Source organism: Dendrobates tinctorius, unplaced genomic scaffold (genome assembly GCF_039654945.1).
Source record: "Dendrobates tinctorius isolate UK_male_01 unplaced genomic scaffold, ASM3965494v1 ptg000192l, whole genome shotgun sequence".
Lineage (NCBI taxonomy): Eukaryota > Metazoa > Chordata > Amphibia > Anura > Dendrobatidae > Dendrobates > Dendrobates tinctorius.
In genome coordinates, this window is record NW_027361859.1 from 10891693 (window position 1) to 10917213 (window position 25521).

General features: G+C 43.3%; 1 protein-coding gene across 1 annotated transcript in view; it reads right to left on the reverse strand.

Moving 5' to 3' along the window:
* The window catches only part of LOC141055869 (uncharacterized), a 112320-nt gene that overhangs the window by 67539 nt on the left and 19260 nt on the right, over positions 1-25521 (reverse strand). Inside the window, 5 exon segments of the mRNA XM_073552586.1 lie at positions 7853-7943; positions 14218-14321; positions 14406-14529; positions 14612-14791; positions 14921-15070. Coding sequence (XP_073408687.1) covers positions 7853-7943; positions 14218-14321; positions 14406-14529; positions 14612-14791; positions 14921-15070 — 649 coding nt within the window.

The window sequence follows — 25521 nt, forward strand, 5'->3', positions numbered from 1 at the left end:
ATAGGTGTAACAGATGCGCGTCTCAAGCTAGGCATAAAAGATGCCCATGAGAAATTGGTTGTCAAAGATGCACATAATCTAGACTATAGGCACAAAGCAGTTTCAAACTCAGATCTTGGCTACGTTTGTAAAAAAAATTAAAATACTGTATATACGCCGAGTTTTTCAGCCCCTTTTTTGGCTGAAAAAGACCCTCTCGGCTTATACACGAGTCATACACCTGAAAGCCAGTGAGGGAGGGGGAGCAGGAGACATGATACTCACCCTCCTGGAGTCTGCATATCCGGCTCTGCTACATCTCAGTCCCGGCCATCTGTATTTCCCTTCCGGTCTTCTTCCTGTGTGGTCACATGGTACCGCTCATTAAAGTCATGAATATGGACGGGTCTCCACTCTCATAGGGGTGGAGCCACATATTAATGACTTTAATGAGCAATACCATGTGACCACACAGGAAGATAGGAAGGGAAATACAGATGCCAGGATTGAGATGTAGCAGAGCCGGATATGCAGACTCCAGGAGGGTCAGTAGCACTGTGGGAGGGTGAGCCAGCCATGCCATAAGGAGAGGTGAGTGTCTTTTTTTTTTTTTTTTAAATCACAGCAGCAGCATTAGTATATGGGGCATATTATGGGCCACCAATAACCTTTGTGCAGCATTATATGGGCATATATATTAATATGGAGCATGTTATGGGCCACCAATAACCTTTGTGCAGCATTATTTTATGGGGTATATCTTAATATGGAGCATGTTATGGGCCACCATTAACCTTTGTGCAGCATTATATGGGGCATATATTAATATGGAGCATGTTGCATTTTCCACCCTCGGCTTATAGTCGAGTCGATAAGTTTTCCCAGTTTTTTGTGGCAAAATTAGAGGGGCGGCTTATACATGAGTATATACGGTAATTTAATTTTAATGTGCAACAGCTCTGCACACAGAACAATTTCAACGCCACCAAATGACAAGGTTGGATATATCTAGCTGTATCACGTTTAACAACAGAAAAAAATATACAGTATATTTTAATGTGCGTGAGGTCTGCAGACAGCTTCATATCACTGCCACAAAATGACAACGTGGAATAGAGCGGGCTGTATCACATTTAGCAACAGAAAAAAACATTTTTTTTAATGTGCATGAGTTATGCACACTGAAATTTCATCGCCATTACATAACAAGGTTAGATTTGGCATGGTGAATCACGCTAGCAACTGCCCCCCAAAAAAATCTTTCTTCATGCACAACAGCTCAAATCACAGAACAATGTCACCACAGCACTAAATGACAAAGTGTGATATGGCATGCTTTCACATTTAGCTAGTGAAAAAATAAGTTTTAGAAAGCATGGTCACAATAGAAGCAGTGCACAACACACTTGTATGACATGTGCCCTGCTGTCTGTCTGTGGACCTCAGTAATGGCAAAAAAATATTTTTATATATATAAAATATCTTTAGTTACATAGCGCCAACATATTCCGCAGCGCTTTACAGTTTAACACTTTCAGAACACAAGTCATAAGTAACAACGTTAACAATACAGTAATTAAAGCAAAATAAGACGACCCTGCTCGTGAGAGCTTACAATCTACAATGAGGTGGGGGAGATAAAAGTACAGGTGTGCATTTACAATGGCGGGCAAGATATTGTATATGGGATGTGAAGGAGAGATTGGTGTAAAGCATAACACCCAGACAGCGCGCCTGCTGCCGGTGTTATGGTGGTGCCACCAACGTAGAGGGAAAAGTCAGATTTAGGGAGGTTAGTAGACGGCGGGAGCAGAAGAAGTTCAGTTGTGGAGAGGTTGCGTTTCAGGTAGAGAGCGGACATGATGTTGGAGACTGCGGACAGACAGTCAATGGCGTTCTGTAGTACAGCGGGGGTAAGGTCGGGGAATGACATATATAGTTGTGTGTCATCGGCATAAAGATGATACTGAAAGCCAAATCTGCTGATGGTCTGTCCAATTGCGGCCATGTACAGATAGAAGAGAAGGGGGCCAAGGACTGAGCCTTGAGGTACCCCGACAGCGGGAGGAAGGGAAGATGACGTGGAGCCAGAGAACAAAACACTGGAGGAGTGGTCAGAAAGATAGGAAGAGACCCAGGAGAGAGCAGTGTCCTTAATGCCTAGCGACTGGAGCCTAGAGAGTAGGAGATGGTGGTCAACAGTGTCGAAAGCTGAAGATAGGTCGAGAAGAATGAGCAGAGAGTGGTCACCGTTACGTTTTGCTGTCAGAAGGTCATTGGTCACTTTGATGAGTGCAGTTTCAGTCGAATGTAGGGGCGAAAGCTGGACAGTGAAGGGTTTAGAAGGGAGTGAGTGGAGAGGTAATGGGTAAGGCGGGAGTAAACTAGGCGCTCCAAAAGTTTAGACATGAAGGGGAGATTGGAGACTGGTCTGTAGTTGTTTGTGCAGGATGGGTCGAGAGCGGGTTTCTTTAGTAATGGAGTAACGATGGCGTGTTTGAAGGAGGATGGGAAAATGCCCGAGGAGAGGGAGAGATTAAAGAATGCAGTTAGGTGAGTTGTGACGACTGGAGAGAGACTGGAGGAAATGTGAGGGAATTGGGTTGGTAGTGCATGTGGCCGGATGAGAGGAGTCTGGAGACTTCTTTTTCTGTGATGGGATCAAATGTGGAAACTGAGCCAGGGGAGATGCAGGAAGGGATGGGAGTCACAGCACTTGGTGGTTGGGATCAGATTTCCTGATGGATATTATCTATTTTTTCTGTAAAGTGGGAGGCCAGGTCATCAGCACAAATGTCTGTGATAGGGGCTTGTACTTTCTGCCTGAAGAGGGAGTAAAAGGTGTCAAAAAGTTTCTTGGGGTTGTTGGCTAGTGAGAAGATCAGGGTGGTGAAGTAGGTCTGTTTGGCGAGGTGAAGGGCAGCGTTATAGGTTCTTAACATAAATTTGAAGTTGATGAAGTCTTCTGGTGTGCGGGTTTTTCACCATAGGCGTTCAGCACTCCTAGAGCATCGCTGGAGAAGTTGAGTTTGCGATGTGAGCCAGGGCTGTTTTACTCTGTGCTTGGAGGTTCTGAGGGTGAGGGGAGCTACTTGGTCAAGGGTGCTTCTAAGAGTGTCGTTGTAGTGATGAACAGCCAGATCAGGACAGAAAAAAGAGGAGATTGGGGACAGTGATGAGTGTAAGGTGTCTGAAAGTGTGAGGGTTAATGGCTTGTAGATTTCTGACTGTGTGGTAGGTAGGAGTGAGCTGGGGTGGGCGAGGATTTGTGAGCGTGAAGGAGAGAATGTTGTGGTCAGAGAGTGGAAGCGGTGAGTTATTTAGGTGGGAGATTGAACAGAGCCGAACAAAGACTAGATCAAGGGTGTTACCGTCCTTGTGTGTCTCAGAGGTTGAAAGCTGCGAGAGGCCTAGAGAGGTGGTAGTGACAGAAGCTGGGATGCAGATGTGAAGTAGGGCTGTTAATGGGGATGTTGAAGTCTCCCAAGATAAGAGTTGGTAGTTCTGAGGACATGAAGTGCGGCAGCCAGGCTGAAAAGTGGTCAAGGAAGTGGGTGGGTGAGCCTGGTGGCCGGTATATGACCGCTACTGTGAGGGAGAGGGGACAGAAGAGCCTGATGGTGTGGACCTCAAAAGAAGGGAATATGAGTGATGGAACTGGGGGAATGACCTGGAAAGTGCATTGTAAGGGGACAGGAGTATGCCGACTCCACCACCATGTCTGTGGGTCTCGGGGAATGAGAGAATTGTAAGCCACCATAGGAAATGGCAGCAGAAAAGACAGTAATATATATATATACACATATGTGTATGTATGTATGTATGTATGTATGTATGTATGTATGTATATATATATATATATATATATATATATATATATATATATATATACACATATATATACATACATACACACACATACATACATACATACATACACACACACATATACATACACACTACCGTTCAAAAGTTTAGGGTCACTCAGAAATGTCCTTATTTTTGAAAGAAAAGCACAGTTTTTTCTAATGAAGCTAACATTAAATAATTCAGAAATACACTCTATACATTGTTAATGTGGTAAATGCCTATACTAGCTGCAAACGTCTGGTTTGTAATGCAATATCTTCATAGGGGTATAGAGGCCCATTTCCAACAACCATTACTCCAGTGTTCTTATGGTACTTTGTTTCCTAACTTTGTAAGAAGGGTAATAGATGGTTAGAATACCCTTGAAAACCCTTGTGCAAGTATGTTAGCACAGCTGAAAACAGTTTGGCTAATTGGAGAAGCTATAAACCTGACCTTCCTTTGAGCTAGTTGAGAATCTGGAGCATTACATTTGTTGGTTCCATTAAACTCTCAAAATGGCCAGAAAAAGGAACTTTCATGTGAAACTCGACAGTCTATTCTTGTTCTTAGAAATGAAGGCTATTCCATGCGAGAAATTGCTACGAAACTGAAGATTTCCCACAACGGTGTATACTACTCCCTTCAGAGGAGAGCACAAACAGGTTCTAACCAGAGTAGAAAGAGAAGTGGGAGGCCCCGCTGCACAACTGAGCAACAAGACAAGTACATTAGAGTCAGTAGTTTGAGAAATCGACGCCTCACAGGTCCTTAACCGGCAGCTTCATTAAATAGTACACGCAAAACGCGAGTGTCAACGTCTACAGTGAAGAGGCAACTCCGGGATGCTGGTCTTCAGGGCAGAGTTGCCAAGAAAAAGCCATATCTGAGACTAGCTAATAAAAGGAAAACATTAATATGGGCAAAAGAACACAGACATTGGACAGAGGAATATTGGAAAAGTGTTATGGACAGACAAATCCAAGTTTGAGGTGTTTGGATCACACAGAAGAACATTTGTGAGATGCAGAACAACTGAAAAGTTGCTGGAAGAGTGCCTGACACCATCTGTCAAGCATGGTGGAGGTAATGTGATGGTCTGGGGTTGCTTTGGTGATGGTAAAGTGGGAGATTTGTACAAGATAAAAGGGATTTTGAATATGGAAGGCCATCACTCCATTTTGCAACGCCATGCCATACCCTGTGGACAGCGCTTGATTGGAGCCAATTTCATCCTACAACAGGACAATGACCCAAAGGACACCTCCAAATTATGCAAGAACTATTTAGGGAAGAAGGAGGCAGATGGTATTCTATCTGTAATGGAGAGGCCAGTGCAAATACCAGATCTCAACCCCATTGAGCTGTTGTGGGAGCAGCTTGACCGTATAGTACGCAAAAATTGCCCATCAAGCCAAACCAACTTGTGGGAGGGGCTTCTGGAAGCATGGGGTGAAATTTCTCCAGATTACCTCAGCAAATTAACTGCTAGAATGCCAAAGGTCTGCAATGCTGTAATTCCTGCAAAGGGAGAATTCTTTGACGAAAGCAAAGTTTGAAGGAGAAAATTATTATTTCAAATAAAAACCTTGTCAATGTCTGGACTAGATTTTAAATTCATTTGGCAACTCATTTGATTAATAAAAGTATAAGTTTTCATGGAAAACACAAAATTGTCTGGGTGACCCCAAACTTTTGAACAGTAGTATAATATATATATATATATATATATATATATCTCTCTCTCTCTCTCTCTCTCTATCTATCTATCTATCTATCTATCTATCTATCTATCTATCTATCTATCTATCTATCTATCTATCTATCTATCTATCTGGAAGATCAAATTCACAGCCATACAGGACACTACCTAGCTAAACTATCTGAGTAAGATAAAGCCGCCTAGCTAACTAGTTAAAACTATCTAACAGTGCCAGTATCAGGAGCAGCCTCTCTGAGCTGTCACAGTGTCAAAATGGCGCTAAAACAAGATGTCCACTATTTACAGAGCCTTGCGAAAGTATTCGGCCGCTTGGAACTTTTCAACCTTAAACTTTTCAAGCGTAAAGATACCAAATGTAATTTTTTGGTGAAGAATCAACAACAAGTGGGACACAATTGTGAAGTTGAACAAAATTTATTGGTTATTTTAAATTTTTGTGGAAATTAAAAAACTGAAAAGTGGGGCGCGCAATATTATTCGGCCCCTTTAACTTAATACTTTTGCTGCGATTACAGCTGCAAGTCACTTGGGGTATGTCTCTATCAGTTTTGTACATCGAGAGACTGAAATTCTTGCCCATTCTTCCTTGCCAAACAGCTCGAGCTTAGTGAGGTTTGATGGAGATCGTTTCTGAACAGCAGTTTTCAGCTCTTTCCACAGATTCTCGACTGGATTCAGGTCTGGACTTTGACTTGGCCATTCTAACACCTGGATACGCTTATTTGTGAACCATTCCATTGTAGATTTGGCTTAATGTTTGGGATCATTGTCTTATTGGAAGACAAACCTCCGTCCCAGTTTCAGGTCTTTTGCAGACTCCAACAGGTTTTCTTCAAGAATGGTCCTGTATTTGGCTCCATCCATCTTCCCATCAATTTGAACCATCTTCCCTGTCCCTGCTAAAGAAAAGCAGCCCCAAACCATGATACTGCCACCACCATGTTTGACAGTGGGGATGGTGTGTTCAGGGTGATGAGCTGTGTTGCCTTTACGCCAAACATATGGTTTGGCATGGTTGCCAAAAAGTTCGATTTTGGTTTCATCTGACCAGAGTACCTTCTTCCACATGTTTGGTGTGTCTCCCAGGTGGCTTGTTGCAAGCTTTAAACAACACTTTTTATGGATATCTTTGAGAAATGGCTTTCTTCTTGCCACTCTTCCATAAAGGCCAGATTTGTGCAGTGTATGACTGATTGTTGTCCTATGGACAGACTGTCCCACCTCAGCTGTAGATCTCTGTAGTTCATCCAGAGTGATCATGGGCCTCTTGGCTGCATCTCTGATCAGTCTTCTCCTTGTTTGAGATGAAAGTTTAGAGGGACGGCCGGGTCTTGGTAGATTTGCAGTGGTATGATACTCCTTCAATTTCAATATGATTGCTTGCACAGTGCTCCTTGGGATGTTTAAAGTTTTGGAAATCATTTTGTATCCAAATCCGGCTTTAAACTTCTCCCCAACAGTATCACGGACCTGCCTGTTGTGTTCCTTCATCTTAATGATGCTCTCTGTGCTTCAAACAGAACCCTTAGACTATCACAGAGCAGGTGCATTTATATGGAGACTTGATTACACACAGGAAGATTATATTTATCATTATTAGTCATTTAGGACAACATTGGATCATTCCGAGATCCACAATGAACTTCTGGAGTGAGTTTGCTTCACTGAAAGTAGAGGGGCCGAAAAATATTGCACGCCCCACTTTTCAGTTTTTGAATTTCCAAAAAAAAATTAAACTAACCAATAAATTTCGATCAACTTCACAATTGTGTCCCACTTGTTGTTGATTCTTCACCAAAAATTTACATTTGGTATCTTTATGTTTGAAGCATGATATGTGGGAAAAGGTTGAAAAGTTCCAGGGGGCCGAATACTTTCGCAAGGCACTGTATATGGAGAGGGACAAGTGATTTCAGCAGCCAATGACACAAGCTGTTGTGTCAGGACATTGTGGATATTTCCTGCGCCCTGATATTCTAGCCGCAATGTGCACACAAAGTTAGGGAAAAGAAAATACTTCACAAGTATGCTGCGTGCCTCTGAGCTCTGCAAACCCCCTCCCCTCATTAAACATGTGCCAAACGCTCACGATACACCACCATTACCGTTGCAAAAATGCTGAAAATACTTTAGTGGCAACGCAAATATTTTCCTGCACTTTTTACCAAATGTTACCGATTTTTCCCTATTTTATAAAATATTGCTTGTGTTTCCGATCACGAATCCGAACGTGCCAAATACGTCTTGAATTTATGTTTGGCGATCATTTTCCGAATAAATTTGCTCATCACTAGTACTCACCTGGGTAGTCATATGTAGGAATCTCCTCTTTACACCACTCTTCACCCCTCACATATGTCTCTGTAGTATTAATATGGGTCAGATCTTCACCCTGAAACAAATATTGTAAAAGTCACAGACAGATGGAGAAGTCACATCTATGATCAGCTCTACATAGTAACATAGTAATTAAGGTTGAAGGAAGACTTTAAAGGGGTTGTCCGGGCTTTTCACATAATCTCAGTACATACCTGGGCTGCAGAATTATGACAATAAGTAATTTACTTCCTGTCACTAGTTTGCACGGTTTTCTAGATATTCTGAACAGAACATCCAAGGGGGGGTGTTATGGCATTGAAATGAGAACTAGTCGTAACCTCCTACTCTACTCCACACATGCCCTCTATAACAACAACCCCACCCTCCATAGCTACAGGCCCTCCCCGACCACATGAAGAAGCCCTCATCACACAGTAACAAATCCTCCCCCTCTAGCAGCCTCACTGCAGAGAGCAGACCACCCAGCTGCTTCTCCCCCAGACACACGCTGAACAGTGATCTATGGAAAGTGAAACTAGTGAGGAGGGAAAATCGTCCTGTATTCTGGGCCACGCCATGATTACAATACATAACTCATTATCAGTAATTCCTTCCCTCACTGTCCCAAGCTGCTGGCAGCAGTGAGAACAGACTGTGTGATGGCCAGTGATGGGGGTCTGCAGCTTCTAATCTGCACAGGGGATGGCAGTCACTGATGTAATCTGTTGTGTGACAAAGCCTCTACTGTGTGAATGAGACAGCTCTGTGTTACTGATGTCTTCATACAGCAGCAGATTTGGTGCAGTGTATGTGTGAGCAGTGTGTCTCTAATGACACCAATACTGATGGGAGCAGCCTGTCCCAGAATACAGGATGATTTTCCCTCCTCACTAGTTTCACTTTCCATAGATCACTGTTCAGCCTGTGTCTGGGTGAGGAGCAGCTGGGTGGTCTGCTCTTTGCAGTGAGGCTGCTAGAGGGGGAGGATTTGTTACTGTGTGATGAGGGCTTCTTCATGTGGACGGGGAGGGCCTGTAGCTATGGAGGGTGGGGTTGTTGCTATAGAGGGCATGTTTGGAGTAGAGTAGGAGGTTACGACTAGTTCTCATTTCAATGCCATAACACCCCCCCCCCTTGGACGTTCTGTTCAGAATATCTAGAAAACCGTGCAAACTAGTGACAGAAAGTAAATTACTTATTGTCATAATTCTGCAGCCCAGATATGTACTGAGATTATGTGAAAAGCCCGGACAACCCCTTTAAGTCCATCTAGTTCAACCCATAGACTATCCTAACTTGCCCTAACATGTTGATCCAGAGGAAGGCAAAAAAAAAAAACGTGGCAAACAGTTAGCTCCACAATGGAGAAAAAAATTCCTTCCCAACTCCACATATGGCAATCAGACTAGCTCCCTGGATCAACGCAATATTAAGGAAACTAGTGTATACACCATGTAATATTATACTTTACAAGAAAGGCATCCTGTCCCTTCTTAAATTTTAGTAGGGAATCACTCATTACAACGTCATATGGCAGAGAGTTCCATAGTCTCACTGCTCTTACAGTAAAGAATCCGCGTCTGTGAGTATGCTTAAACCTTCTTTCCTCCAGACGTAGAGGGTGCACCCTTGTCCCCGTCACAGGTCTAAGAGTAAAAAGATCATTAGAAAGGTCTTTGTACTGTCCCCGCATATATTTATACATTGTAATAAGATCATCCCTTAGGCTTTGTTTCTCTAAACTAAATAACCCCAAGTGTAATAACCTGTCTTGGTATTGCAGACCCCCCAGTTCTCTAATAACCTTGGTCGCTCTTCTCTGCACCCGCTCCAGTTCAACTATGTCTTTCTTATACACCGGAGACCAGAACTGTACACAGTATTCTAAGTGTGGTCGCACTAGTGACTTGTATAGAGGTAAAATTTTGTTCTCCTCATGAGCATCTATGCCTCTTTTAATGCATCCCATTATTTTATTTGCCTTTGCAGCAGCTGCCTGACTCTGGCCACTAAATGTTAGTTTGTCATCCACCCATACACCCAGGTCTTTTTCAGTGACAGTTTTGCCCAGTGTTTTACAATTAAGCACATAATTATACATCTTGTTCGTTCTACCCAAGTGCATGACCTTACATTTATCCCCATTAAAGCTCATTTGCCATTTATCAGCCCAAGCTTCTAGTTTTCATAAATCCTCCTTTAATATAAAATAGTCCTCCTCTGTATTGATTACCCTGCAGTTTCGTGTCATCTGCAAATATTGAAATTCTACTCTCTATGCCCCTTACAAGGTCAGTAATAAATATGTTAAAAAGAAGTGGGCCCAAAACTGACCCCTGTGGTACCCCACTGCTAACCGTGACCCAGTCCGAGTGTGCTCCATTAATAACCACCCTTTGTTTCCTATCCCTGAGCCAGCTCTTAACCCACTTACATATATTTTCTATTTCCTCAAATGGCGTAGATACTCCTTTAAGTAGAGAAACCCCCCTAGCATACGAAGAATACATGGAGTGATATGCCTTCCTGATCCACCTCCTCTGCAACACCTCCACCTTTTCCCTCAATAAATGTGTCTCCTAAAGGCATACCACATTTGGACCTCTCATCCTAATATGTTCCATAATTGTCAGTCTTCGAGTTCCCTCTGACTGTACTCTGATATTCCAACTGAGGATTTTAATTCTATGACCCATCATATGTACAAGTTTCTGACCCCATAAAATAGAACGCCGCTTCTTGTGTTTTTTAAAACTTATTTTAAAGCAACAAACCTCAATTCCCCCCTCCCTCCTCAGCATTTATTACTACAATAACCCGAAACCATAACTTTGGTATATTTAGTATATTTCTCCTCTCCCATCGGAGAGTGGGTAAACCTGCTTCTAACTACCCTCTTAACGTTACCTCTAAAGTCACTATCTGACTATGACACTCCCACAACCCCTCCGCATGTAAATAACTACAATAATACAAATACAAATAGTCCCTCCATAATCTGTATCAAATATTAAAACAAGGTCCAGCAAACTCTATAAAACGGTAGACTTTCAACTTTCGTCATCTTCTTCTCACTTCCCTCTTTCCTTTTCTGCATTAAGCTTCTTAGTATTTGAGTCCAGCCATTTAGTAGCCTCCTCCGATGTTAGAAAAAAATGGACCGCACCCAGGGCCACAACCCTGAGCTTTGCTGGGTATAATGTAGAGTAGCTCAATGCCAAGTCTCTCAGTCTCTGCTTTACTGCTCCATATCTCATCCTCTGATTTTCACCCCAGCCGAGTAGTCAGGGTAGATAGAGATCTTTTGGCCATTAATACACATATCATCGGCCTCTCTTGCCTTCCTCAATATGATGTCTCGGTCTCTATAGTTAAGGATTTTGGCAAGGATAGTATGAGGGGGAGATCCTGGCAGGAGGGGACTCATGGGGACACAATGCGCCCTTTCTACCGCAAACAACCTAGTCAAATTTGCGGCAACGATTTTATTTTGGAGTCATTCTTCAATAAACTTCATAGGATCAGTCCCTTCAGCCTTTTCAGGGATACCCACCACACTCACATTATTCCTCCTAGATCGATTTTCCAAATCATCATTTTTATCAGACAAGGCAGCACATTTCTGCAGGCACTTCTACACCTTAGCAAGCTGATCCTCCAGGACATTCACTCTTTCCTCCACTGCCCCTATTCTAGTATCAACTTTGTTCATGGTAGCCTTCATCTTGGTCACCTCTTTTTTAACCCCATCCACTCTGTGTGTGAGAGTCGTTAATGTGGTTTTGCAAAATTTGATCAGATCATAAATATCCCGCTGTGTGGGCTCCCCTACTACGGGCTCCTCAATGGCTTCCTGCTCCACACTCTCCTGCTCTTGGCGTTCTTCCTCCCCCTCCTGTACCACATCGTCTACTGAGTCTTCACCTTTCTCTTTTCACAGACTCTCCAGGTTTCTCCCCTCTCACCTCGGCCATTTCCTTCTCAGCTCCCTCCACCCACGCATATTTCTCCAGTCTGGCTGCTACCTCCATCTTCCTTGCATAGGAGGCATTTTCGGCGTCTGCCCTCTCACTCGCCTCAGTGCTGCCGGCGCCATCTTGAGCCTGGCTCCCCGCTCCTGGCTTGGCGTCCTGCTGCCTTTTCCGACCCATTGCAGCAGCTCCCAGCAGAGCTGCACGTCAGAACCAGTCTCCGTTTCCTTCCTCCACCAGCACGGACCGACGCCAGCTCTCCGGAAGGATTTATAACAGGATAATCGGTAGATTACAGTGGAGGAGCTCCAGCAGCCGTCCGCTCACATCAGATGCCAGGCCACGTCCCCCCAAACCCCTATCAGCAATTTATTATTTTTTCCCCCTCCCCTTATCTCCACCCACAGGGACTCTACATTTTCATTAGATGCACATATATTATAACACAGAATGGGTTTTAAGGATGATTTTACATATACATACATATATATATTTATATATACATACACACACATACACACACACTCCTGTTATGAATGGGTCACCGAGGAGGATAGCAGGCCAGGCTAAGCCACAAAAAACCAGAGAGGTTGGTAACTAAGCGGATGCAGACCCCTGATCCTGTCCACACAACTAGCAGTAGCCGTGGAGCGTACCTACGATGATCCTAGACGCCTCGGCACAGCCGGAGAGCTAACTAAGCCTAAAGCAAGAAAGGGGAAATCTAAACTGCCCCGGAGCAGACCCCAAAGGAATAGATAGCCCCCAAACATATATTGTTGGTGAGACAAGATGAAAACACAAACACAGGCAGAAAAATAGACTGAGCAAACAATGGGGCCCACACTGACTAGACAGGACAGGAAAGGAAAAACACTGTCTGCAATCACGCAAAAAACCCTGCAAAAAGTCCAACACGCCTGATGCACAAAACACTGAAGTCACACGACTTCGTCCCCACTATATCAGCAATCTGGTATATTCTGAAAGCAAAGCAAAAAGAGACCAATATAAAAGGGGACAAAACAAACGGGCTCATGCAGTAACATATGGGCGGTGATTCAGCACAGCCCCAGTCGGAGCTAGCTGCTCTGCACAAAGCAGAGATAAACAAAACCAGATCAAATGCAAACAGAATAGCAAATGAACCACTTAGCTGAACATGCAGGGAAAGAGCAGGAGACATCAGACCTCAGGAGGCACAGGAAGAAAATCATCAGCAGGAATAGAGAGAGTCAGTTGTCTTAAACCCCAATCAGAAACCCCAGATCTCCAATCGTCCGCCTCATTATCATGTGGCAAGCCTCTGCCAATCAGACCAGCTCCACCACCTCCACCAACCACCAGAGGGAGCCAAGAAAGAGAACTCTCAATCTGACCAGCTCCACTATCCTCAGTAATCACCAGAAGGAAGCCAGAGAGAGCATTCACAACACACTCCCCCTCACTTATTTGTACGGTCATTTCTGAACAGACTATAGCCCTGTAAATTAACAGCCCAGTCATGGCTCTCATCCAGCCATGTCTCCAATATCCCTACCATGTCATAATTATGCTCCAACAAAATTCAAATTCCTCCATTTTGTTGGTGAGGCTTCTGGCATTAGTGTACATGCACTTCATGTATCTTTATTCTTTCTTAAATTATTAACTGTTCTAACCCCACCCCTAATTTCATTATTTCTGCCCAGGTCTCTATCTGCACTGTCTTCCCCTCCTATAAAATACCGTCACACCCAATACCTAGTTTAAACACTCCTCCAACCTTCTAGCCATTTTCTTCCCCATTGAGGGGCAGCCCGTCCATAGTGTAGAACCTGTAGCCAACTGAGAAGTCGGCCCAGTTCTCCAGGAACCCAAACCCCTCCTTCCAGCACCAATTCTTGAGCCACTTATTAACCACCCTAACCTTCCGTTGCCTCTCTGGAGTGGCACGTGGTACAGGCAGTATTTCAGAAAATACAACCTTGGAGGTCCTTGCTTTATACTTGTGGCCTAATTCCATGAAATCATCTTTAAGGACCTTCCACCTACCTCTAACTTTGTTATTTGTGCCAATGTGCACCATGACCGCTTGGTCCTCACCAGCCCCTCCCAGTAATCAGTCGACCCGATCAGCGATGTGTCGGACTCGAGCGCCAGTTAGGCATCACACCGTTCGACGTTCCCTGTCTTTGTGACAGATTGCCCTATCTGTTCCCCTAATCATTGAGTCCCCCACTACCAGCACCTGTCTCTAATCCTGCCATCTCCACCATTCTCATTACACAAGTATAAAACACATAATACTGGTGGATAAAACAAGACTGAACACAAGACCTTCACAGCTGTCTACACATCATAGGGGAGAGCTCATGACACCTTCTCTCCATCTACCTGATGATCTTGAGGAACATTGGGATCTTCTTGTTTCCAGTTCCATTTCTCTGGAAGAAGAGCACGTGGACATCTCTCTGGTGTTGTCCTCTTACTGGATAGATCTGGAGGAGATACATACAGGGACTGAATTCATTCTTTACATACAGATAATTTTAGGCCTTGTGTATTTAGTCCTGTCTATTTACCTGGTGATGTGAGGGGCTGGGGAACTTCCAATATGACATCCTTGTACAGATTTTTGTGTCCTTCTAAATACTCCCACTCCTCCATGGAGAAATAGATGGCGACATCTTGACACCTTATAGGAACCTGACACATACAATGATACCATCATCCCCCGATCCCTTCATAGTGTTACTGTATAATGTCCCAGCATTCTCAACAGTGTCACCTCTCCAGTCAGCAGCTCAATCATCTTGTAGGTGAGTTCTAGGATCTTCTGGTCATTGATGTCCTCATGTATCAGGGGGAGAGGTGGAAATCCCGTGATGGGGAAGACCTCTGTGCCCAATCCATCGGACACAGGGTCCTGACAACGCTCACTAGGGGTCTTCTTCACTACTGTGTAATCCTGGTTATGGAGACACACATTAATAAATCTCACTACAGACATTTCCAAAGTCCTCACCTCTCCAGTTCTGTCCATCTGTCATTCCCATAGATAAGAATGATGTAATGTGACGTCATCAGAATCTCTCACCTCTCCAGTAAGCCGGAAGAGGATCTCTAGGGTGAGGTGTAATATCCTCTCCGTCATCTTGTCTCTGTCCATATCCATCTTTGATGGGTAATTCAGAATAATTATTTTATATGGAAGATCTGCACTGAGAGGATTCAGTACTGTAGAGACCTGAATGAGAAGATGAGTCAATGTATCATCATAAAAATCTTGTGTAATGCAATAACTGGAGATAATAAGGGAAACATAGGAAGAGATGTATTATTTTACACTTTTTTCTTTTTAACTGATAATATATATATATATATATATTTTTTTTTTTTTAATAATATAATACATTCTATAATATATATAAATTTTAAGGGGCCTGAATACTTTCTGAACCCACTGTGTGTAATTATATATATATATATATATCTCTATCTCAAAACCTGTGTGTGGTAGCCCGTGGAATACAAAACCACATTTTTCACCTGGTTTTAATGAAATTTTGCACGGCCCGTCTTTAACACCAGACTAAAAAATACTGCGAACATTAAAAATCAAAATATCCCCCCTTCATAAGATATGGCTTGTAGAATTAAGGCTCTATAGAAACAAAGGAGAAAATGGGTGTCTGTATAATGAATGCAGAACGACAGTTGTTGCCAAAAGGATCCTAAAGATTTAGAGGGACAGCGCCCAAAGAGTCACTCTTAAAAGGGAAGCAACCATATAGTCACTAAGGTGGGGTACCCTGAAAAGTCGCTCTAAGGTCTGCAATTATAGCAACGGCTGTTGAACTTAGTGGGGCCTCACTTATGAAAATTGCCTTACAGTAAGATCGCTCTGGTTACCTATAACAACCAGAGTGCAGCTTTCAGCACTGAAGCAGCTGAGGTAAAGTGAAAGCTGAGCTCTGATTGGTTGCTATAGACATATAGAACAGTCTGATTGTGAGGCAGTCACACGTTTTCTTTTCTGAATATATAAACAGGTTGTGCAATGTCCAGCAATCAGGCTCTCTAGCCTCACAGTTATATCCCCCTGTTCGGGTTACCTCATGGCTGCTTCTCCGTGCAGACGTTCATTCCCTCTCCCTGGGAAGTCTCAGACATATGCAGCCATTAAACACAGCCTCTCCACGTGCTGTCAGGAAGGCAGCCACGTCAGCCAGACGAGACCTTCCATACGGACCAACCGGGTCCAAGCATTTACTCATGTGACCTACCCTGGCCACCTTATATGGTCCGTAGCCATGCCCACCGGATCACATGGCTATGACCTCATCACAGGTCCTTCAATCATTCACACACATATACTTTACTATGGCATTCTAAACACCCGCCCCTAGGTGGGTTTGTAGCTGATTGATCCCACCCGTCTCATTAATCACCTGAAGGCTTCTCCCTAATACATTGGCATGAAAGATCAGCTCTGCTGATCAGCACATAATCAAGTCTTCATCCCAAAGCCACCCACCTTGGGATACATAACGGTCCTTTAGCACCCTGCTCCTGTTACCACTCTGGACATGGCTATCCGCCCATCCTGGGACACCCACACAGCGCCCCCTAGCGGACACAGTGGTCACTACACCACTATATATATATATATATATAATGTGCTAAGGAAATGCATGGTAAAAATTAAGTAGCAAGTTTTTGAAGGTCTTACCTCCTAATTTTGTTCCTTTTTGGTCATAGATATTTTATAATTTTCTTTTTTTAAGATTAGTTATCATTTACTGGTTGCTTAATGGCACATCATATTGCAGTTTTAAATGTTTGTTTAGTATTTATCGTCATGCTTATCCCGCGTTATGTATGGTATGTTATGCCGTTTACCAATCAGATTAAGTGATTTTATATTTTGATAGATCGGGCGTTTCTGAACGCGGCGATAGCAAATGTGTATATATATTTTTTAACCCTTTCATTTTCAATGGGGCGAAAGGGGGGCGATATGAAGATTTGAACTTTTAGGGTTTTTTATTTATTTATTTATTTTTTTACTAGTCCCCCTAGGGGGTTAAATGTAATAAATGGAATAATTCACATGCCTTGAGCAAGTGGTAAATCCAAATTTAATGTCAACATATTTTACATGGTGAATCCCTATGCCAAAAGGAACAAATTTGAGGGGTAAGACTTACCAATTTGCAAGGTTCATTTTTCCTTGGCACCCTAATATATATATGTTCATCTATTAGATCTCTGATCAGTGTGAGGTGATCATAGAATCATAGAATCGTAGAGTTGGAAGGGACCTCCTGGGCCATCTGGTCCAACCCCCTGCTCAAAGCAGGATTCGCTAAATCATCCCAGTCAGATGTCTGTCCAGCCTCTGTTTGAAGACTTCCATTGAAGGACAACTCACCACTTCTCGTGGCAGCCTGTTCCACTCATTGATCACTCTGTCAAAAAGTTTTTTCTAATATCTAATCTGTGTCTCCTCCCATTCAGTTTCATCCCATTGCTTCTAGTCTTTCCTTGTGCAAATGAGAATAAAGTTGATCCTTCTACAATGTGACAGCCCTTTAGATATTTGTAGACAGCTATTAAGTCTCCTCTCAGTCTTCTCTTTTGCAAACTAAACATTCCCAAATCCTGCAACCTTTCCTCATAAGACAGGGTTTGCAGACCGGTCACCATTCTGGTCGCTCTTTTCTGAACTTGCTCCAGTTTGTTGATGTCTTTTTTAAAATGTGGTGCCCAAAACTGGACACAATATTCCAGATGAGGTCTGACCAAAGAGGAGTAGAGGGAAATAATGACTTCACGTGATCTAGACTGTATGCTTCTGTTAATACATCCTAGAATTGCATTTGCCTTTTTTGCTGCTGCATCACACTGATCGTTAAGGGTCATAATACTAAGAACTTTTTTTTTTTTAAATACTGACCAAAAAACGACTATTGGGCAAGGTAACCAAAAGCTAAGGAAACAAAACTGTCTCAAACAGCTGAGACAAGTGAACAATGTGAGCCCTGGCGTAAAAAGAAACAGATGAGACAGGCTGAATCAAAGGCAGCCAAAAGATCTGAACACTGGGAAAGTCAGCTTCAGGAGAATCAGATGAGACAGGCGGAATCGAGGGATGCGGAAACATGTGAATAAAAGGATTAATGTCATCAAAATGACTTATCCAGGCTGACCTGAGTTTGGAAGCGTTTCACTATGACCCAATTCAGGAGTATAGGTCACATCTGAAAGTCATAATAAGCAAAATGTACATAATATGAGAACATTGTCAAGCAGAAAACTTTAAATCGCCTGGTATATGGTGGTTAAATGGTAAAGTCAGTTTGCAACCTTTAACTCTACCTCCCAAACGATAGGGTATCTTTTTAGGAAGGTAAACAGTAGGTCTCTGTAAATATCTCACACAACTCCTTTTGTACCCCCCTTTTGCACATATATAATCTACCAAGATGTCCACCTGAACCATATTGACCGTTTTGCTCTGTGCCATGTAAGCATGATGAAACTGTCTATATTGAAACCTACAAACCTCCGGTAACCCATAGATCTCCTGTAATTTCTCAAAGGATAACAGACCTTGCCCATCCCGTATCTGGCTAATGTAGAGTATTTCCAATCTCTTCCAAATTTAAAGTCCTCCATTTTAACAAACTCTGGTAGATTATCATTTTGCCATATCGGGGAGAAATTAGTCAAATATTCCACACCCCTAATCTTCTTAATTGCCTCCCACACCCTATGGATCAGTATCAGAGTGGGGTAAACCAACCCAAACTTCCTAAAACTATCCGCTTCCTAACCCTGAACCAATGGATCCCTGCCTAAAATATGAACCAGAATCCTTTGTGTTGAACCCATACGATTTATTTTCCTCCAGCCCTTTATATGTTGACCCTGCACAGCTAAATAATAAATACAAGGGTTTGGAAGTGCCAATCCCCCCCCATCCTTAGGCCTCTGCAGCATTTCGAGCTGAAGCCTCGACTGTTTTTTCCCCCCAAACAAGGTCTCTGAAGATAGAATTGATGGTACAAAACCACCTTTTGGGTATCCATACAGTGGTATTGAGCAACACATACAGCAATTGGGGCATCAGAATCATCTTAATCTGATTTATTCTCCCCACCACTGAGAGACGTAATCTACCCAATGCCCCTATTGCATTCCTAAATTTACTCAACAGTGGAGTCAGATTCAGGTCTACGTAGCTAGAGAGCAGAAGGGACACCGGAATACCCAAATATTTAAACTGTTGAACCACAGCCAGCTTGCTTCCCTCCCCCTTTAGCAGGAGCTCATCTTCCTTGCCATCTACCGCCAGAATATTCGATTATTCCCAACTGATTACATGTAAAGCGCCAAGGAATAAATGGCGCTATAATAATAAATAATGTTAATAATAAATTACTAGGCCCAATAAACTCCCGAACATCTTAAGGATGTTCATCACTCCCAACAATGATTCTCCAGAATCTTTCAAGAAAAGCAGTACGTTATCTGCGTATAGGGCTATTTTCTATCCTTCCATATCTAATTCCTTTGACCGAAGCCGCATTCCTAATTGTCTGCGCAGGGGTTTCTACAGCCAATTCAAAAAGTAGTGAAGACAGCGAACACCCCCGTCTAGTCCCTCTGTGAAGGCTAAAACTGTCAGACAATTGACCCTTAAATTTAATCCTAGCAGTCGAGAATGTATACAGTAACTGCACCCATGATATAAAAATTGGCCCAAACCCAAAACTCCTCAAGACTTCCCAAAGATATCCCCATTCAACATTAACAAACGCTTTACGCGCATCCAGCGACACCACCACCCTGCGACCCCTGTTGTCGCCCTATCTTTTGATCTAGTCCTAGACTTACACTTGGATATCTCCCGAAAAAGGAGACTCTTCAGAAAAGCTTTCATGGTGTCCCAGACTACCCATTTACTAGCACTGCCTTCATTAAACTGCCAATATTCTTTCAACTCCCTCTCTATGACATCCATGTTAATATGTTCAAGCCATAATGGGTGCATCCTCCATCCACTTTCCCCCTAGTCTTTCCTCATACCCGTTTAATAGACAATTCTATGGGCTTATGATCCGAAATTACTCTCTGAAGATATTCTACTCCACAGACCATCCGTGTCATTAACTCATTGCCCAGTGTCTTTTCTATCATTGAAAGAGACCCATGAGTCGCAGAGTAACAGGAATAGCATATTTCATTCTCATTCCTCACTCTCCAGAGACCTACCATCCCTAATTCTTTCATAAAATTCCCAAATGGTGATAGTTTCCTTACCCCTTTATCCAATCTCTTTTTATGTCTGTCCCACCCTTCATCTATAACATTATTAAAATCCTCAATAATCAGCAATAGTAGTCCCATTCCCCTCTTAATAAATCAAATATTTCTTGATCCTTGTTCCTCGCGTATGGGGGCGGGATATATACAGTCACTATACACAGCGGTTGCCGATAAATTCTACAAATTATAAAGACATGTTGTCCCTCATTATCCACGACTCAATATTTCCTCAAATGGCATAGATACTTCTATAAGTAGAGAAACCCCCCTAGCATACGAAGAATATGTGTTGTGAGTTCATTTCCCCTTCGTCACTGAGGTCTGGTGAACTCCCTATTCTGGTAAAGGAAGGTAATGAGCCTGATTATCAGGCACCTGAGCCTATTGAGGATGACTGGCTGAGTGGAGTCACGGACTGGATATAAGGCTGCCGACGCCCTTCTGCCCTGCGGGTGATTTCTCTGTGGACTTCTAGGACACCAGTCTGATTCCTGCTCCTCTAAAGCTAAGTTTTCTGTTTTGCCTGTTAGCATTTTTGTTTTGTTTTCCTTGCTTTTCTGTATTCTGCCATTCCCTGCTGGGGTGACCTGAATCTCCTTTTGCCTGTAGCTCTGTCTTCAGAATATTCCTGAGTACTGACATAGCTTTTTTGAAGCCTAGCGTCTTCAGGGCCTTTTTCTCTGTCAGTCTGTTGGCTCTTATTTTCATAGGGTTTTTCGCGGATTGCAGACAGCAGCCTTCCTGTCCTTTTCTATCTAGTTAGCTTGGGCCCCGTCTTTGCTCAGTCTATCTTTCTGTCTGTGTTAGTATTTTCATCTTGCTTCACCGTCATTATATGTTGGGGGCTGCCTATTGCTTTGGGGTCTGCTCTGGGGCAGTTTAGATTTCCCCTTTCTTTCTTTAGGCCTATTTAATTCTCCGGCTGTGATCGAGGGGTCTAGGGCATCGTAGGAACCCCCCACGGCTACTGCTAGTTGTGTTGATAGGTTCAGGGGTCTGCAATCCGGTAGCTGCCAACTTCTCTGGTTTTCTGGACTTAGCTAGCATTTCTGTTTTTGCCTCCTACGGTGACTCAATCATAACAGAATCACCCGCCATACCGCAGATCCTAGGGTACTCAATAGCAGGAAAGAATTGTGTTTAAAAAAAAAAGGTGTGTGTATATTCTTTCCTCTATATCTCTGAGGCCGTAGGGGGATTTTTTTTTTTTTCTCTCTCAATGGAGATAAAGCAGTTGTCTGATCGTGTGGAGCAGCTCGCTGCGGAAGTGCGGGGAATTTCCGCCTACCTTGCTCGTTCGCATGCGGTTGAACCAAAGATCCCTACACCTGATGTATTTTTTGGGGATCGATCTAAATTTTTGAGTTTCAAAAGTAATTGTAAATTATTTTTTGCCTTGAAGCCTAACTCGTCAGGGAGCTCTGTGCAGCAGGTTAAAATTGTCATCTCTTTGCTGCGTGGCGATCCCCAGGATTGGGCGTTTTCTTTGAAACCAGATGATCCTATTCTGACTAATGTGAACGCATTCTTTCAAGCTTTGGGGTTGTTGTATGACGAACCTAATGCTATTGATCAGGCTGAAAAGACCCTGTTGGCATTGAACCAGGGTCGAGATTCTGCAGAGTTGTACTGTCGAAAGTGGGCGGTCCTTACTACCTGGAATGATAATGCCTTGGCTGCTCTCTTTCGGAAGGGTTTGTCAGAAGCCGTAAAAGATACTATGGTGGGATTTCCTGTTCCCTCTGGTCTGGACGATTCTATGTCATTAGCCATTCAGGTTGATCGGCGTTTACGTGAACGCAGGATTGCACGAGAGGTGTTGCCACCGGTTGAACAGACGTCTGAACCTATGCAATGTGATAGAGTTTTGTCTAAGGCGCAACGTCAGGAGTTCAGAAGGCGTAATAAGCTGTGTTTTTTATGTGGAGACGCCTCGCATATTATTTCTGTTTGTCCTAAACGAGAGAAACACTTTGCACACACGTTTTCTGTTGGTGGTGTTCAACCTAAGTTTCTTCTGGCAATTACTCTGATCTGCTCCCTGTCCACATTTTCCACCAAGGCTTTTGTGGATTCGGGAGCAGCGCTAAACCTAATGGACTTGGATTTTGCTAAACGTTGTGGATTTCCGATCACACCTCTGCAGACGCCTATCCTTTTGAGGGGGATTGATGCTACTCCTTTGGCTAAAAATAAACCTCAGTTTTGGACCCAGGTGGTCATGCGAGTCGCCCCAGACCATCAAGAAAATTGCAGATTTTTGGTATTGCATGGTCTGCATGATGCCGTTGTTCTGGGGTTTCCCTGGTTACAAATTCATAATCCAGTTTTGGATTGGAAATCTGTGTCTGTGGTGAGTTGGGGTTGTCAGTGTGCCTTTAGTGAGGCTCCAGTTTTTTCCACCTCTCCTCAGTCGCATGATGTTCCTGACTATTTAGCGGACTTTTATGATGTATTTAGTGAGAATGAGTCTGCGTCCTTGCCTCCTCATAGGAGTTATGACTGTGCAATTGAACTAAGCCCGGGTTGTAAATTTCCCAAGGGTCGGCTCTTCAATTTATCTGTACCCGAGCACGAGGCTATGCGGTCCTATATTAAGGAGGCGTTGGAGAAGGGTCATATTAGACCATCCTCTTCACCCTTAGGTGCCGGGTTTTTTTTTGTGGCCAAAAAGGATGGTTCTTTAACCCCTTTCTGACATGAGACGTACTATCCCGTCCATGGGACCCGGGCCCCTATGCCCATGGACGGGATAGTACGTCTACCGCGATCAGCGGCGCCCACGTGGTGAGCGCCGCTGATCGCGGCCGGGTGTCAGCTGATTATCACAGCTGACACCCGGCACAATGTGTCAGGGGCGGTCACGGACCGCTCCCGACACGTTAACCCCTTGCACACCGCGATCAAACACGATCGCGGTGTACCGGGGGTTAAAGGGAAGCATCGGCAGTGAGGGGGCTCCCTCCGTGCTTCCCTGAGCCCCCCACGGCAGCGCAATGTGAAGCGCTGCTGCGGGGTACTCCTTTCCTGCAGGCCCCCGAATCCAAGATGGCGACGGGGGCCTTCGGGGGCCTGCAGGAAGCTGGCTTCCTCAGTGCCTGCAAAGCGCAGGCAAGAGGAAGTCTTCAATGCCTGTGACAGATTGCTGATCTGTCACAGGACAGTGATGTCCCACCTGGGACTATTTAATAAAGTTAAAAAAAAAATAAAAAAAAAAGTGTTAAAATAATTTAAAAAAAAAACGCCAAATAAATTAGGAAAAAAAAAAAAAATATTCCCCCAAATAAATCCATTTTTTGGAAATAAAAAAAACAAAAACAATAAAAGTACACATATTAGGTATCACCGCGTCCGTAACGACCCGCCCTATAAAACTGTCCCATTAGTTAACCCCTTTAGCGAACCCCTTAAAAAATAAAAAACGAAGCAAAAAATAATGATTTATTATCATACCGCCAAACAAAAAGTGTAATAACGCGCGATCAAAAAGACGCATATAAATATCCATGGTACCGCTGAAAACGTCATCTTGTTCCGCAAAAAACGAGTCGCCACACAGCATCATCAGCGAAAAAATAAAAAAGTTATAGCTCGCAAAATAAAGCGATGCAAAAATAATTATTTTTTATATAAAATAGTTTTCATTGCATAAAACCGACAAAACATAAAAAAGCGACCTTAATGAGGTATCGCTGTAACCGTACTGACCCGAAGAATAAAACCGCTTTATCAATTTTACCGCACGCGGAACGGTGTAAACGCACTCCCCCAAAAGAAATTCATGAAACGCTGGTTTTTGTTCTTTCTGCGTCCCAAAAATCGGAATAAAAAGCGATCAAAAAATGTCACGTGCCCGAAAATGGTACCAATAAAAACGTCAACTCGTCCCGCAAAAAATAAGACCTCACATGACTCGGTGGGTCAAAATACGGAAAAATTATAGCTCTCAATATGTGGTGATGCAAAAACTATTTTTACAATAAAAAGCGTCTTTTAGCGTGCGACAGCTGCCAAACATAAAAACCGCCATAAATAGTAAATTAAACCCCCCGTTATCACCCCCTTAGTTAGGGAAAAATAATAAAATAAAAAAAATGTATTTATTTCCATTTTTCCATTAGGGCTAGGGTTAGGGCTGAGATTAGGGTTAGGGGTGTGTTGGGGTTCGGGTTGGAGTTAGAATTGGGGGTTTCCACTGTTTGGGCACATCAGGTGCTCTCCAAATGCAGCATTGCGTCTGATCTCAATTCCAGCCAATTCTGAGTTGAAAAAGTCAAATGGTGCTCCTTCCCTTCCAAGCTCTGCCATGCACCCAAACAGTGTTTTACCCCCACATGTAGGGTATCAGCCTACTCAGGACAAATTGCAAAACAATTTTTGGGATCCAATTTCTCCTGTTACCCTTAGGAAAATAAAAAATTGGGGGCAAAAATATCATTTTTGTGGAAAAAAATGATTTTTTTATTTTCACGTCCGAGCGTTATAAACTTCTGTGAAGCACTTGGGGGTTCAAAGTGCTCACCACACATCTAGATAAGTTCCGTGGGGGGTCTAGTGTCCAAAATGGGGTCACTTGTGGGGAGTTTCAATAGTTTAGGTACATCAGGGGCTCTCCAAATGCACATGACACCCGCAGACCATTCCATCAATGTCTGCATTCCAAAACGTCACTACTTCCCTTCCGAGCCCTGACGTGTGTCCATACAGTAGTTTTCTCCCACATGTGGGGCGTCAGCGTACTCAGGACAAATTGGACAACAACTTTTGGGGCTCAATTTCTCCTGTTACCCTTGGGAAAATGAAAAAATTGGGGACTAATTGATCATGTTTGTGGAAAAAATACGAATTTTTTATTTTCACGCCCGGGCGTTATAAACTTCTGTGAAGCACTGGGGGGTTCAAAGTGCTCACCACACATCTAGATAAGTTCCTTGGGGGGTCTAGTTTACAAAATGGTGTCATTTGTGGGGGGTTTCCACTGTTTAGGCACATCAGGGGTTTTCCAATCGCGACATGGTGTCCGATCTCAATTCCAGCCAAAAACGTCAAATGGCGCTGCTTCCCTTCCGAGCTCTGCCATGCGCCCAAATAGTGGTTTACCCCCACATGTGGGGTATCAGCGTACTCAGGATAAATTGCACAATAACTTTTAGGGTCCTGTTACCCTTGGGAAAGTAAAAATTGGGGGTGAAAAGATCATTTTTGTGGAAAAAATATGATTTTTTAATTGTACCGCTGTACGTTATAAACTTCTGTAAAGCCCTTGTGGGTTCAAAGTTCTCACCACATATCTAGATAAGTTCCTTGGGGGGTCTAGTTTCCAAAATGGGGTCACTTGTAGGGGGTTTCCACTGTTTAGGTACA